The 17,181-nt window shown below is 39.5% G+C and overlaps 2 protein-coding genes across 2 annotated transcripts; both read left to right on the top strand.

Annotated features, from left to right (window-relative positions):
* The first annotated feature begins 1,349 nt into the window (after positions 1-1,349).
* On the top strand, positions 1,350-2,341 carry LOC119892332 (GTPase IMAP family member 2-like). Its single transcript, XM_038704532.1, has 2 exons — positions 1,350-1,400; positions 1,863-2,341. Coding segments are annotated over exons 1-2 (480 nt in total). The 5' UTR covers positions 1,350-1,399.
* LOC119891559 lies at positions 2,337-13,400 on the top strand. The gene is made up of 12 exons (XM_038703294.1): positions 2,337-2,412; positions 2,556-2,657; positions 5,029-5,085; positions 5,323-5,871; positions 6,004-6,060; positions 6,960-7,022; positions 8,159-8,248; positions 8,693-8,764; positions 9,488-9,547; positions 10,141-10,197; positions 12,575-13,123; positions 13,263-13,400. The coding sequence occupies exons 2-12, from the start codon at positions 2,558-2,560 to the stop codon at positions 13,301-13,303; spliced, it is 1,695 nt and encodes a 564-aa protein (XP_038559222.1). The 5' UTR covers positions 2,337-2,412; positions 2,556-2,557; the 3' UTR covers positions 13,304-13,400.
* Positions 13,401-17,181: the final 3,781 nt, after the last annotated feature.

The raw sequence follows: 17,181 nt of genomic DNA, 5'->3' as shown, positions 1-17,181 counted from the left end.
AGGGAACGAGACACTGCGTCGGTTACGACACTATGGGAACGCCTCTAGGAGTAGCAGGTCTGAACGTGAATGAAATCACTCCAATCCTATGGCTTGTTGCTAGAACGGTAAGGTGTGACGGAATAACCGGAGGAGTATAAAGCACACCTGTACACACTCATCATTAGCTTAAACTATGAAGCAGGCGCTTCAGGCGGGGAGAGAGGTGCGGCGGGCCGAGGCAGTGTCTCGTTCCCCTTCTCGGGGAACCAGGGTTACATACGTAACCCGAGACGTTCCCCTTCGAGGGAACTCGAACTGCGTCGGTTACGACACTAAGGAAGCGTCGCAGCCAGCGGATGAAGGTTGGGAAAAAGCCTCAGCCTTCCCGAAATCCTCCGACATCGCTGTGAACCCCATGAGTGAAGCGGCCGGGCTGCCTCAGCGGCCGCAGGGCCCGCACCACAGGGAGAACACATCCGGCCATCCTCGGAAAAGAGAGCCATGCTGTACCTCAGTACCCGCACGGAAAGGGCTTCGCAACGGGCGCAGGCAGCCCCCTCAAGAGCTGCCCGGGCGTGCTCCATTCCCAAACATGAAACACACATCTCATGAGACCCCAAACTTCTCTTCCCCGAGCCACATTAACCAGCTCTGACCGGGGATCGTTCCCAGGCCAGTGTGGAGATACAATCTCTCCACCTAGTCCTGGGTCTTCCCCGAGGCCTCGTCCCAGCTGGATGTGCCTGGAACACCTCCCTAGGGAGGCGTCCAGGAGGCATCCTTACCAGATGCCCAAACCACCTCAACTTGATCCTTCGACCTTTCAGACAGGAAAAGAACCAAGGCAGGCAGCGAAATATCAACAGGATAGATCAGACCAGAACAACCACACAGAACATGCAGAAGACAGAACAACATAGTACCTACTACACAAGACAGATAGACAGGACCAAGTCAAACTACATACACACACCGAGAAGACTGGATGCAAGACAACAGACAGGATTGAAACGGTTACTGAACTGATCAATAAATGAACTCACAGAGAACTAAACTCAACCAAAACTTCAGAATCAAGAACCAAAACCCGTAAAAAGAGAAACAAGAATCAAAAGAGGAAGGCATGGCCAAAATATATAAACATGGGTTGTCTGTGTTTATATTATTATACTCAGAACAGGATAGTGACAATAATCAACTGGGTTCGGGGAGAGTAAATAATAATTGAATCAGTGTTTTCAGGCAGTGAAAATGTTAATGCAACTTGTGGACACCAACAATCATTGTAATGAGCAGGTTTCTTACAGATTCAATGTGAATGAATGAATGAATAATCATCTACATTTTCTGTATCCCTGCAGAGCCAGAAGAGGAACCTGTGACGCGCAGCAGCAGCTTTGAATTCCTGCCACCTAACAGTGAGTAGAACGGAGTCAAAAATATTTTCTTCCATATTAAAATCTAGAATTACAGCGTTTGTAGGCAGGACTGGGCGCTACGGGTATAAAAGAAAGATCTCAATACATTTAGGCTATGCCATGAATATATGATTTATGACTCGATATTTTCACATTTTCTCTAAATAACAAAATTAATTTTGTAATATTGGCCGACTCACAAGTCTTTATTTGAAGCAGGTTTATATTAGAGATAGGACTTTATTTAAAAGTAGATTTGATCAAAATAGTTTCAGAGTTAGAGGTCACACACCTCTGGAGAACTAGGGGTTAAGTGACACATTGGTGGATGTGCAACAACAAAACCCACTGGTAAAACCTTAATAGCTGTGACGTCCTGATTCTTGTTAACCCCATTTTATTTTATTCCGCATGGATTCAGTCTATACTTACTGTGTTTCCTAATTCAGTGATTTTTTTCAGTGTCTGAGCTGAGGGTTGTTCTGCTGGGGAACAGCTGGTCTGAAAAGAGTTCAGTGGGGAACTTCATACTGGGAGAGACTAAGTTCAACACTCAGGAAGAACCAGACGACTGTCTGAGAGTCAGTGGACGATTGAAGGGGAAAGAAATAGTTCTGATCAACACCCCAGATCTGCTGCTTCCCAGCATCTTACAACAGAGTCTGAGAAGACCTCTAGAAAACTGTGTGAGACTCTCTGATCCTGGACCTCATGTGTTCCTGCTGGTTCTACAGCCTGAAGACTTCACTGAGGAACACAAACTGAGGCTCTGCAGAGTCCTGGAACTCTTCAGTCATAGATCATTTGATCATTCACTGGTTCTGATATCAACACCCAGAGAGGAGAGCTCAGGTTTCATGGAAAAATACATGAACCATCCTCCCTTAAAGGAGATGATCAGAAAATGTCACTACAGGTTTCTGTGGAGGAAAAAACCTTGAACTTCCAGAGCTGTTAACTCGCCTGGGTCAGGTTGTGAAAGAGAACAATGGAAAGCCTCTGAGCTTAAGAGGTGAGTCCTACTAGCAATAAAATCTGCTCGTCATATTTCCTAGATCCAGAAACTCCAGAGATCTCTGAAGCTGTTTATAACAGATTACATGTGAATGAAATAATAAATTAATGTCTACATTTTCTGTGTTCCTACGGAGCAAGATATGTCACCCATGATGTTCAGCATCAGATGTGGATTTCAGGAGTCTGCCTATTTAAGAGAAATTGCAAGCTGCAGCAGCAATGGCCACCAGCAGTCTGTGCGTAAGTTCAACTGACCTGAGTCAGAAATATTCTTTTGTGTATTAACATGTAGGTGTTTGTAGGTAGTGGAAACAAACTTAAATGTACTTTCAATGCAACATTTGCAACTTCACTGGTGAATTTCGATGTTTCAAGCAGCATTAATTACATGACGACAAAACGATGGTTTCAAGGTAAATGGTTTTGGTCGGGGGGGGTTTTGGTCGGGATCTATGGACACACTTAATTTCAATGAACGGATGTTACAATGCACTGTGGTAACGAGAGAGAGAACAACCAACCCTGCTATTTGAAGTTCCTAATGCAGGGGTTTTCAAAGTGGGTGGTGGGCCTCCCCAAGGGAGATCACATACAATAGCTGAATGTGTGTGATCTGGTTAAAGAGGGAGTTCAGAGATACAGTAGTTTGAGATATTTTACGGTTTCAGGTACTGATAAATGCTTTAAGGCCTTTGTTATGTATTTGGTATTGAAGTTACGTCAAACAGCTATGTATTACTGAAACTAAGCAAACCAAATAAAGTAAGGGGAGGCCCGCAGTCTCAGATATTGAATAACCCTATGTTAACTAAGCATATAAATTTACCAACATTAAAGTCAGTGTTACTGGGCAGTGGGTATGTGAACTTGTGGCAAATTTGCTGTCAAGCCATGTTCGCTCATCAAATTTCTTACATCTTAAAAATACTCCAGAGTTCTCTGAAGTTCGTTATCACAGATTAAATGTGAATGAAAAAACCTGAATTATTAACCTGCCTGAAGGGAAACCTGAGGGCAGCAAAAAAATGACTTCCTTCTTTCCCCACTCCCAAAGGTGACTATTGCCACAGCTGATACAGTCTACAGAGAATTCATTTATTCATCAATCAGGGTAAATTAGGCGTCAGGGAGAGCATGGCCAAAGCAATAAACAAAACATCCGATAATCATACTCACTAGATTACATAATCAAACAAAGCACAAAAGAGAAATAAAGGCCACTTTTCTACCTTCCTAAACATAGGTAGGGGTGTGATGAGACACTTAGCTCACGAGATCGAGACGAGACAGGATTTTAACACTATTTTTAAGAAATCTTCAGTCCCGAGTTAAATGAACATTTTGATCATTAAATGGTTAGTTTCTGTGCCAGTTTATTAAAATGTTTCATTGTTTTATTTATGTGAAGGAAATCAGAAAATTCAGGTTGCAGGTGACAATTAAAAATATACAGAATATACACACTCACTGGCCACTTTATTAGGTACACCTGTTCAATCACTTGTTAACACAAATAGCTAATCAGCCAATCACATAGTAGCAACTTAATACATTTAGGCATGTAGACGTGGTCAAGACAACTTGCTGAAGTTCAAACTGAGCATCAAAATGGGGAAGAAAGGGGATTTAAGTGACTTTGAACGTGGCATGGTTGTTGGTGCCAGACGGGCTGGTCTGAGTAACTGCTGATCTCGATTTTCACGCACAACCACCTCTAGGGTTTACAGAGAATGGTCTGAAAAAGTGAAATTATCCAGTGAGCGGCAGTTGTGTGGACATAAATGCCTTGTTGATGTCAGAGGACAGAGGAGAATGGGAAGACTGGTTCGAGATGACAGAAAGGCAACAGTAACTCTAATAACCACTCGTTACAACTAAGGTATGCAGAACACCATCTCTGAATGCACAAGATGTTGAACCTTAAAGCAGGGGGTACAGCTGCAGAAGACCACACCGGGTGCCACTCCTGCCAGCTAAGAACAAGAAACTGAGGCTACATTTCACACAGGCTCGACCGACAGCTACATGCACATCACGGTTCCTCGCGGGTCTATTTCAAGCACTATTTAAAAATGATGTATATTCTTTGTGTGGTTCATCAATGGTGAGAAATGATCCAAACACCGGTGAAGTTAAGGCTCCGTCTCTACAGCAAGTTCCTCTTCTGCCACTACAAACACACCATGTATGACTATTCGGGGTCAGACCTAATGATTTTTAGGCTGTATCGCTCAGCTCTAATTCTGTGAGTCAATGTGACAGAATCTTCCATGAATGTGAGGAAAAGGAGGAAAAACTTAACAACAGAAGAGAGAGTGAGAAAAAACAGAACATCAGACAAGAAGAAACAAAGAGATAAAGACTACCAGAAAGTCAATGACGGGACAGGGAACAAAAAGTTCAACATTTGTAGACCAATACAGACCTAGTAAAGTTGTTAAAAAATTTAATTTAATGTTTTGCTTTTGCTTACACATCTCTATCTCTCCATTGCTATTCTGTCTTGCTTACATTACAAACAAAAACAATAAACATTATATAACAAAAAAATACATAAACTTCATATGCTAAGTATGCTGGACTGCTTAAAGTGTTTTCTGTATCGCTACAGAGCCAGATGTGCCACCTGTGACGCGCAGCAGCAGCTTTGAATTCCTGCCACCTAACAGTGAGTTGAATTGAGTCAGAAATATTTTTCTGTTTTTATTTACAGTGGTTGTAGGTGGTAAACACAAACTAACATTTTATTTCATTCAAATATTTGCAAGCTCACTTGTAAATCTGCAAGTTTAAAGTTGATGATGGATGACAGATAAAGTCCACTTTAAAGAAGCTGTGACTTTCTGACTGGTTGTTTTATTTTATTCCGCATGGAGTCAGTCTACACTTACTGTGTTTCTTTCAGTGTCTGAGCTGAGGGTTGTTCTGCTGGGGAACAACTGGTCTCAGAGGAGTTCAGTGGGGAACTTCATACTGGGAGAGACTAAGTTCAACACTAAAGGAGAACCAGACGACTGTCTGAGAGTCAGAGGACGTTTGAAGGAGAAAGAAATAGTTCTGATCAACACACCTGATCTGCTGCATCCCAGGATCTCACAACACAGACTGAGAAGACCTGTAGAAAGGTGTGTAAGACTTTCTGATCCTGGACCTCATGTGTTCCTGCTGGTTCTACAGCCTGAAGCCTTCGATGAGAAAGGCAGACTGAGGCTCTGTACAATCCTCAAATATCTCAGTGATCGATCATTTGATCACTCACTGGTGCTGATATCAACACCAAGAGACAAGAGTCCAGGTTTCATGGAAAAATACATGAACCATCCGCCCTTAAAGGAGATGATCAGAAAATGTCACTACAGGTTTCTGTGGAGGAAAAACCTTGAACTTCCAGAGCTGTTAACTCGCCTGGGTCAGGTTGCGAAAGAGAACAATGGAGAGCATCTGAGTTTAAGAGGTGAGTCCTACTAGCAATAAATCAGCTCGTCAAAGTTCATTCAACTTAAAAAAAACTCCAGAGATCTCTGAGGTTGTTTATCGCAGATTACATGTGAATAAAAGAATAAATGAATGTCTACATTTTCTACAGAGCCAGACATGTCACACATGATGTTCAGCAGCAGCTTTGGATTTGTGCTATATGAAAGTGAGTAAAACAGGTTTAGTCAGGATCTTTTAATTTTTTTTTAATTTATGCACACAGTGCATAAGAAGTGAACTTTTTGAAATTTCCAAGCCACGTTGGCGTAGTCTGGCTGGAAGTTTGCAGAAGCAAATGAATAAAAAGAACCTGGCTCACGTTGGCTGGATTAATGTTTTAGCTAACATCAGCTCGTTAGCTTCAAAGCTTGTGAGTAAACTTTTTGGTTTACTCATCCCAACAGAAAAAATGTGTTGGCTTTTCAGACCTGTTTCCTAATGTGTCTAAATATGCATCACATGTTGCTGCTATAATGTTTATAGCCTGTTTAAGTTGATTTATTTATATATTTGAACAAGCTGCTTGTAAAATATGCTTGAGCTGTTTTCACTTGCTTGTCCTTACCAAAGCTCAATGGAGAGCCTTGAACATGGATTTCAATTACTATCCAGTCAAACGGTTACAGTATTTCTAAGATTACACAGCAATCTATTTCTAAGATATTAGTGTATGTTTGTCTTTTTTTTTAACTCTAAGGACAAGTAGGCTATTATTTGACTAATTGTGTCAGCACTAGTGTGATAGTGTTTAAAGGTAATAATGGAAAGCACAACCTAAACAAATGCCTGATCAAACTTTCTGGCATGTTTAAATATCTGTATTAGCCTAATTATATTGGTTTAGAGAGAGAAAACATTTTGACTAAATGTTGAGTAAAATAAGTGTTTGTTGATTAAAACTAAACTAAAACTATGAAAGAGAAAAATCCAAGAAGCATTTTCATCTAAAATTAAATCTAAAATAGCTCCCAAACTTAACACTGGTTTCAAGTTGATAATGGATGACAGATTCTCATGGATTCAGTCTGCACTTATTGTGTTTCTAATTCACTTTTTTCTTCTCAGTCTCTGAGATGATGTCCTGTGTGGACGAAGCTGATCTGCAACATGAAATCTCACATCTTAAAGGTGAGAAAAGGAACGGAAAATTTACAACCTCAATTCCAATGAAGTTGGGACGTTGTGTAAAACGTAAATAAAACCAGAATACAATGATTTGCAAATCTTTTCCAACCTGTGTTCAATTTAATACACTACAAAGAAAAGATATGTAATGTTAAACTGATAAACTTTTTTATTGCAAATTATCACTCACTCTGAATTTGATGCCTGCAACACGTTCCAAAAAATGGAATGGGCTCAGGAACACTTTGGGAAACCATTATAAGTTAACACAGTTCGTCACTAGATCAACAATTGCAAGTTAAAACTCTACCATGCAAAGCGAAAGCCAGAAACGCCGCCGGCTTCTCTGGGCCCGAGCTCATCTGAGATGGACTGACGCAAAGTGGAAAAGTGTGCTGTAGTCTGACGAGTCCACATTTCAAAATGTTTTTGGAAATTATGGACGTCGTGTCCTCCGGGCCAAAGAGGAAAAGAACCATCCGGATTGTCATCAGCGCAAAGTTCAAAAGGCAGCATCTGTGATGGTATGGGGGTGTGTTAGTGCCCATGGCATGGGGAACTAGCACATCTGTGAAAGCACCATTAATGCTGAAAGGTACATACAGGCAAAATACAACAACGGAGACCCCGGACTGTTGAGCAGCTGAAGTTGGATAAAGCAAGAATGGGAAAGAATTCCACCTACAAAGCTTCAACAATTAGTGTCCTCAGTTCCCAAACTGTTATTGAGTGTTGTTAAAAGGAAAGGTGATGTGACACAGTGGGAAACATGCCCCTCTACCAGCTTTTTTGGAACGTGTTGCAGGCATCAAATTCAAAGTGAGTGAGTATTTGCAAAAAACAATAAAGTTTATCAGTTTGAACTTTAAATATCTTGTCTCTTTGTGGTGTATTCAATTGAACACAGGTTGGCACAGGTTGAAAAGGATTAGCAGATCATTGTATTATGGCTTTATTTACATTTTATACAACGTCCCATCTTCATTGGAATTGGGGTCGAAGTAAGAAAGAACAGAACATCAGAGAAGAAGAACAGAGAGATAAAAACAACTGCTGATCACTGGTCATTAGTACAATTTCATTGTATTCAACATGGATTCAGTTACTGTGTTTTCTAATTCACCTTTTTTTTCTTTCAGAGATGATGTCTGAGATGTCTGACGTGATGTTTGAGATGATGATCAGTGGGTACGAAGATGAGTGGCAACATCATATGTTACTTAGCCGAGGTGAGGAAAGGGAGGGAACAACCAAAAATAAGAGAAAGAAAGAACAGAACATCAGAGAAGAAGAAAAAACAGAGAGATATAACAACAAACGCGGCCCATTTAGTTTTGTACTACTCACACTCAGATTCTGAGATATGGGAGGCCGACTTTACTCCTCCTGGTCAGTGTTTGGTAACTGAAAATTACCTGTCGGAATGACTGTAAGTGACTGCTGACTTGTCCAGATGTAAGAATCAACATTTTGAAGGCAGCAAGTTGTTGTTGTTGTTGTTGTTTTGTATTTTTTTTAAACTGAGGCGTGGCCTCCAGATGTTGACACAGATGCAAGAATCAGTCTGTTAAGAAAATATTAATGCTGGTTGTGTGTCTGGTGACTTCCTTACTGTTTAAAACATGGATTCAGTCCACACTTATGAGCTTTCTAATACAGTGTTTTCTTCTCAGTGGCTAGAATGTCTCGGGCAATATGGGTTTTGGACAAAAGTGATCTGCAACATCACATCGCACATCTTGAAGGTGAGGAAAGGGAGGGAAAATTAGTAAGAAAAAGAGAAGAAAGAGAAAGAACAGAGAAGAAGAAACTGAAATAAAAACAACAATTAAGTCAGTGACAGGAGAGGGAACGAGGTAGTGAGGCTTTTGAGTGTATTTAGGAAGGATAAACAGAAAGAGATGGTGTCTGAACCAAACCATGCATCCTGTGAGCACAGAGAGTGAACCTACAAACAGACTGCATCTTGTAAAAACTTCCAACAAATATAAAGCCACCGTCATTCTGTGGGAAACACTGAGCCGTGTTACACTGCAGTTAATTTTGAGTTACATTTTATTCGTACAGAAAGCTCGTACAGTAATCTAAACTGGGGCACTTTTTATTTTCAGATGTGTCTGAGTGAGAGCAGTTTGGAGAAAATTAATGTTATTTAATAGTCAGTGTTTTTTAATGAACATACAGTTGAATTGACTGTAGACAGAAAAGTCAATAATAATGGGGATCCTAATAAAGAGAATTTTTCCAATAAAGAAAAGTTACAAAAATGTTTGTGTATGCTGTCAATTATAGTTCTTAGAAAAAAAAATCGAAATCAGCAAGTCAGACCTTTGAAATGAAAGTGAAAATGTTAAATCTGCTTGTGTGTCTGGTGACGTCCTCACTGGTTATTAATGCAATTTTATTCTATTCGACATGCATTCAGATTGCACTTACTGTGTTTTCTAATTCACTGTTTCATCCTCCAGAGATGATGTCTCACATGATGTTTGAGATGATGAGGCAACCTCACATGTTTCGTCATCAAGGTGAGGAAAGGGAGGTCAAAATTAGGAAGATAGAAGAGAAAAGAGTGAAAGAACAGACAATCAGAGAAGAAGAAGAAACTGAGATAAAACCAACAGGAAAGCCAAAGATAGGAGAAGGAACGAGACAGTGAGGCTTTAAATTGTATTTAGGGAAGATAAACAGAGAGAGGTGGTGTCTGAACCAAACCATCAAAACCTACCAGAGTGCACGCTGTGGAGGTGGGAAAGAGGATATTTAATTATTAAGTGTGTTATAGATTCTGAGGAATGGGAGGCCGACTTTCCTCCTCCTGGTCAGTGTTTGGTAACTCTAAAGGTGTAAAAATCACAACTTTCGTTTTGTTTCTTCATCAAGTCTTTTTTTTAGTACAGACATCACAGGTACAGAGGCGTGGCCTCCAGGTGTAGATACAGATGCAAGTATAGCCGACTGGGTTCGGGCAGAGAGGATAATAATTGAATCAGTCCGTAAAGGCAGTGAAAATTTTAATGCTGCCTGTGTAGTAATGAGCAGGTTTATTACAGATTATAATTACTTATTACAGATGTAAATGAAGAATGAAGAATTATCTACATTTTCTGTATCCCTGCAGAGCCAGATGTGTCATCTCTGACGCACAGCAGCAGCTTTGAATTCCTGCCACCTAACAGTGAGTTGAACTGAGTCTGTGATATTTTCGTTCTTAAAGATTCAGTGCGTAATATTTAGGAGGATCTATTGACAGAAATGCAATATAAAATCTATAACTATGTTTTCAGTGGTGTGTAAGACCTTACATAATGAACTGTTTTAATTACCTTAGAATGAGACATTTCTATCTACATACACCATGAAGGTCGCCATGTTTCTACAGACTAACTGCTCTACAGAGCGCGTTTCATCACATTTGTTGTCTTCTTCTTCTTCTTCTTCAAAGTAATAATATCAATAATATATGGTCTCTGAGTAGTCGTCTGGTTTGTTAGAAGTAAGAAGAGAATTGACATTTGGACAAATCGAGGAGCTTACGTATTATTTAGCACAAGAGCAGACAGAGTATGAATCTTTGTCATCAAAGAAGTGAAACATGATGAAGCCAGATGAAATCGGGACTGATGAGTGCAGAAATCAAGAATAAAACATCGATGTGGCTTTTCGGCTTCTGATGAATATTATTTGCAATAAAACTTTACAGCTGGAAGCTCAGATCAGCAGCTAAACTTCTCATTTTACTGCCCTGGTGGAAAACACTGATTTATTTTTACTGCTAACAGTGTTACGATAACAAGACCGTGTGAAGAATTTGCATTAAAAAAAAGTATTTGTTTGTGGGCTATAGCTTCACTGCTGTGCATACTAATGAGTAATTTGACAATTAACATGATAAACGCTGCACTACTTTACCACAAGCGGAAATTATGGCTATTAGTACTACTTTGTGTTTCCGTTGTATTCCAAAAACAATGCCTCTGTGGTTTATAATGCACTGTGGTGCAGAAACAGTGAGGCTTACATTGTCCTGGTATCTGTCAGTGGTCAAATGCCGTTTTTTCCATTACCAGAACCAGCTCAACTGCTGGCCTCTGTCAGGCGTGAAGACGCAGACCAATCAGCAGTCTGCTGTGTTTTCACCTCACATTTTAGTATCGCCTCAGCTCGCTTGGAACCTCAATAAGTATGTAAGGTAGCGGGTACAGTTACAACTTTTCCACAATGGAAAACCAAAAAAAGGCGTGTAGAGTCGAGCTGATACCGTGCAGTGGAAAAGGGGCTTGATGCACTAGATGTGACAGTTTTTGAGATGTTCTTCCTTTATCCTTTGGTATGTTGGTCCAGATGAACCAACCCTCCCAAGGTGAAACAAAAGCAGTGAGAGAGCGGTGTTGCAATTCATTGCAATTTGCAACCCTCACCACTAGATGTCAATAAAACTTACACACTTGACCTTTAACATCCAGAATTACAGCAGTTTGTGCAGGAATAAAATTATAAAATAAATTCTCAGATATCGGCCCGCCGTCCTGAAGAGGCCAGAGAGTACCAGGTCTTCTTTTGAAGCAGGCTTATATCAGAGATACATCTTTATTTCTAAGTAGATTTGATTTATTATGTTTCACTGGACTGACTTTAGTAAGAAGCCACCTTGTTTTCTGACTTGAGACTTTTCTCATGTTTGTACCTCCTCACTCCTCGACTCCCCACATCACGTCTTAGTCCCTCCCACCTGAGATGCGAGAGGAAGAGTCGAGAAGGAGACATGAGACATCATCTGTCATTGTTTTGTTACAGCCTGCCACTATGATCTCTGTCAGAGGAGCAGACCAGCTGTTGGCACAAACACATAAATGCTACAGATCATATTTTCAAAATAGCAGATGGTGCGATAACCATTATAGCATATGTTAGCATAGGACGGCTTCTTTACTACAAACTGTTTCAGTGTGTAAACCTGGACTGTGTGTGAGACCTTTTGGATGTGTAAAACATTAATTGACATTAGATCCTGACTGATCCTCTTGGCCTATTCACATTGTTGATTTGTTTTTGACCCGGCCTGCCCATTCAAACATCCCATTTAAGGTGAAATATCATTAAGGAATGAGGTAAAAATGGTGACTTACAAGGCGCTACGCAAATGGAAAGTGTAACCACACACTTGATCATCTTAAATCTCAAATAACTAATAAAACTTCTGACTACAAAAGAACACTGTAGAGTCCTGCTCCTGCCATGGGTTGCATTTCCAAGCTCTGCACGCCTCTTTTAAAAGTCACAGCTGCCAGTAAGACTTCTGCAAAGGATATACTGGTGTATCCTCGCTTATAGCTCCTCCTGCAGGCCTCCTCGCTCCTCCAGATGCATTTTTGGAATTAAGATGTCTTAATTGATGGCGCGCTGAGATCGATTTCCAGGGCACAGGCAGGAGTACTGAGGAGGTGAGGAGGCACAAAATAAGTAAATGAGAAAGGCCCCTTCACTTTTACAATGTTTTTTATTATTTAATTTTTTTTCCTGTTGGCTCCTCCTTAATTGTGTTTTCTTTTCAGTGTCTGAGCTGAGGGTTGTTCTGCTGGGGAACAGCTGTGTTGAGAGGAGTTCAGTGGGGAACTTCATACTGGGAGAGACTAAGTTCAACACTGATGAAGAACCAGACGACTGTCTGAGAGTCAGTGGACAATTGAAGGGGAAAGAAATAGTTCTGATCAACACCCCAGATCTGCTGCTTCCCAGCATCTTACAACAGAGTCTGAGAAGACCTCTAGAAAACTGTGTGAGACTCTCTGATCCTGGACCTCATGTGTTCCTGCTGGTTCTACAGCCTGAAGACTTCACTGAGGAACACAAACTGAGGCTCTGCAGAGTCCTCAAACTCTTCAGTGATCGACCATTTGATCATTCACTGGTTCTGATATCAACACCCAGAGACAAGAGTCCAGGTTTCATGGAAAAATACATGAACCATCCGCCCTTAAAGGAGATGATCAGAAAATGTCACTACAGGTTTCTGTGGAGGAAAAACCTTGAACTTCCAGAGCTGTTAACTCGCCTGGGTCAGGTTGCGAAAGAGAACAATGGAGAGCATCTGAACTTAAGAGGTGAGTCCTACTTGATATGAAATCTGCTCATTAAATTTCCTGCAGTTAAAAATATTCCAGAGATCTCTGAGGTTCAGCAACACAGATTACATGTGAATAAAAGAATAAATTAATATCTTAATTTTCTGTGTCCCTACAGAGCAAGATATATCACACAGGATGCTCATCAGAAGATCCTAGATGACTGGAACAGAAACAGAGTTGAACACTTTCACATTTGCTGGATTGTTTCAGCCCACTGTTTGCATGTGATTGAAACATTTGATAAAATGTCATATCGCATGTCATTTATCAACATTTATCAGGGGTGTCAACAAGAAGAATACATTTTAAATTAATCTGTCTATTTTCTAGTTTAAGAAGTTAAACCTCTTTCTGTTGTGAGTTTAGCTCAGTTGACTTATTGTAGCTGATGACATCACAAGTGGTGATCTTTGAAGTAAATGAAGCAAAACTGAGAGACTCTGTGACAAGTAAAAGTCCTGCATTCAAGAATTCACTTAAGTAAAAAGTTACAAAAAGTATTATTAGCAAAATGTACTTAAACCTGCTGTTTGTAAACAGAAATATATTTATTTGTATTTATATTTATTTATTTAGATAGAGTAAATGTAAAAGCTACAGAGCCTTCTCCGAATATTTTACAAATACCAACTTGTCATATGCTCTCAGTCCTTCTCTTCTCTCAGCGCTCTCCATCATGCAAAGCTACACCAATGGCTCTCCGTGTCTGTCCTCGCATCGCTTTCTTTTTTTTAACTGAAATGTTTTGTCTTCTGAGTTTCTTTTTTTTCTCTGGAGCATCATAAATGTTTCTTGGGCGCTTCTTAGGTTTCTCCTCGACAGGCTCTGCCATAGCTGATGTAGCTAGTCCGCTGCTGCAGTTGCTCCAGAGCCATTTAGTTTTATTTCAAGTGGCTTCATTGACATTAATGCATATAATTTGATGTTGCCAAATCATATTAACACAAACTATACAATCATTTAATTAATAGATGTTATTAAAGGTGGATCGTTAATAAAAAAGAGTAAAATGTTTGGAGGTGGAGCACATTGTAACTCCTTTATACTGTTGGATAGTTTAGTCCATCGCACAGAATCAAATTTTATACTATTAAGAATTAACCAAGTAACTGAAGTTGATAGAGAAATGTAGTGCCGTAAAAAGTACTTTTCAATCTGCGATATAGTGGCATAGAAGACGAAGAAGTAGAAAGTAGCATAAAATTGGAACACCAGCCTGTTCTCATTCCCAGAGTGTCAAATAGCCTAGCTGGAGCCTACTTTGTCATGTCTTTCAGCGTCTGGTAGCAACACACACAGCACCCTTCTGGAAGCCCTTTAGCGTTGTTGTTTAACGCTAAAAGTAGGCACACTATAAATAACAGAAAAGTCTGAGTGAGGATGGGTGGGACAAAAACCAGACCTTCAATAAGGAGAGCGGTGTTTGTTTCCTCACGTAAAACAAAAACTCAACAGCGATTCCTTTTGGTGATGTTACAAAACTTATGTAAACAGCGTTACTTAACTTACATAATTTAAGTTACGTAAGTAACATAATTACTTTAAACCAAACCATGATCTTTTCCTAAACATAACCAAACTGTGCCGTTTTACATCATTAACCACTAGTTTCATAACCGGATGTTGTATTTATTCTTACTAACTTGACCACGGAGCCCTATGTGTACAAAAAGTACTTTCTCAAGAATAAAGTGAGTAATATTTGTTCTCCGATAACTGGAACAGAAATCTGAATATTTTGTAGATTGCTGTCCTGCAGAGAATTGTTAGTTTGGGTGCTGTGTTGTAGGCAACAATCAGTCTAGTTGCAGTGATTCTAATGGAAATGAAGGCTAATAAAGGAGAGATAGTTCTTTTTACTGGCTTAAGCAACATAATTTATGTTAAAACATACAACCCTTTAAACATATATTACTGATATGTGTATAGTCTTGCTAAACAAACAATACACGTGGTGTTAACATTAGGGCATGTTTAACCACAGACCTGTACTTTTGCTACTTAACATACGGTGAAAATATGCTGCTTATTGAAATGTTGAGATTTGTTTTATTTTATATATGTATTTTATTTTATTCAGTAGCACAAAGACACATAAAATAGATATTAAAAAGAACACAGTATGAATTATGCAGAGGTAAGTAACGTATAGTGAAACCTCCCCTCTGGATTGTCAATTGATATTATACCAAATTATTAGAAATAAATAATAATAATAACGATGACAAACAATTAAACAAAATATACACAGCATACATACTGAAATTTTAATGTTGTTGATTGTACATACAGCAGTATGGTATGCTCCCTTTACTTTTAGAACCACACACAGACCTTTCTCCATGCCCACTGAATGATCATTAAAGAATCTGAATTTAACTCTCTGTCCTTCTCTTTGACCAGAGTCCCAACCAGTCTGTCTCTATCAAGATTAATTTTACATCTTCATTAGCTTTAATTAAGCTTTTGTGGAAGGTGATTTCAAACTTTTGGTACTGTCTGGTCAGGTCTGCTGTTTTACACAGTAGCAGTGCTAACAGTAGTATTAAATTAGATACACATTAAACCCTCAATTAAGGTGGATGCAGACTGATCATAACAACCTTTGCTGATTCAGTGTAATCTGCAATGATCCACTGTGATCGACTGCACCTCCGCTGTGTTGACAGGGTATTGTCCAGCAGGTGGAGCTCTAACTGCAGATCTGCTAGTACCTGGATGATTTTGTGTATTTTGGTCCTAAAGTGTTGATTCATCTCTAAAAATCTCTCCGACTGAGACAAATGTTTATGTCCACATTTAGGCTGACGTGAACTGTAAATTGGCCCATTTTTTTGTTTTTTATCTGGAAAATGGATTAAACCTCCAGTTGTCCCTGATCTAGTGAAGCATGGGCTCCACTCAGTCATCACAGCTATACTCTCAGGAACAACCAAGAATCTTTACATGCAGAATTCTGCAGATACATTTTTTCACATAAACAGAAAACACCTATAAATTAAATAAATAAATTACCCTAAATCCAGCCCCATAGACACCCTCCATTCCAAGCCCTCCCAACCCAAAAGCTGAGCCCAGAAGAGTCCTCTGTGTCAGCTGGTGCTGAGACTAACTGTCCTCTCTCAGATACACTCTGACCAGCCTCTGCTTTCCAAACACCAAAGAGAGTAAACCAAATTATAATGCAATGTGAAAAGACTTATGTGGAACAGTCGAAATAAGAAACTAAAAGCCAGAGTACATAATCTAAAAAGATGTCATGAATTGGGAATATCTCAGAAAGCAGAGACAGATCCTAACCAAGTACACACTCAGTGACCACAAACTGGCAATCGAAAAAATTAAGACACAAAAAATCTTGCGACCAAAAGACGACAGAATATATGATCAACGTTTACATCCTCCTTTAATGTAAACATTTAGTGAAGTGTTTAACCACATGAGCTGAATGAGCTCTCAGCTCCAAAATACTCAGAGGAGAAGGAGACAGGACAAATCTGGATGCCCAATATGTATCAACATGGCCCAACTTGAGGACACAAAAACATTCATTCAAAAAAAAATTTAATTTTATATTCAGTGTTTTTAAATGAATGTCTGCATTTTTTAAAATATGTTTAACTGCAGTGGCAATAAACAGCAGCCCAGCGCAAGTTCCACATAGAAATTTAAAACACTAGTAGTGATAGTGGTAATACTCTAAACATCAATAAGAGTAATAATAGCAATGATAATAGAAAAGTAATGTGACTCAAAATCTCAAAATGAAAAGTGCTCCAGGTTAATAGACAGATTAGGCTGTTATAAATAAAATGAAACTGAATTGCAGAATATCCCACTTTATCTAGTGTGTTAGCATTTCTGCGTTTTCATCAGATAGTTTCCTCTCTTCTACCACACGTCCAACTGATTGTACACGGGGCAGAGAGGCTCGGGCAAGTTGAGCAAGAGCAACAATCTTTATTATCCTCCAGTAGGTCAATGTTTTCCCTGGAAACTACTACATAAAAACACATGATAGGAAATATCAATAA

This window comes from Micropterus salmoides, unplaced genomic scaffold, assembly GCF_014851395.1.
Source record: "Micropterus salmoides isolate LMB-PRFRI ecotype aquatic unplaced genomic scaffold, ASM1485139v1 Ms_hic_scaffold_7, whole genome shotgun sequence".
NCBI classification, from domain to species: domain Eukaryota; kingdom Metazoa; phylum Chordata; class Actinopteri; order Centrarchiformes; family Centrarchidae; genus Micropterus; species Micropterus salmoides.
The sequence above is the reverse complement of the archived record's forward strand: the minus strand, read 5'-3'. Positions and strand labels throughout refer to the sequence as shown.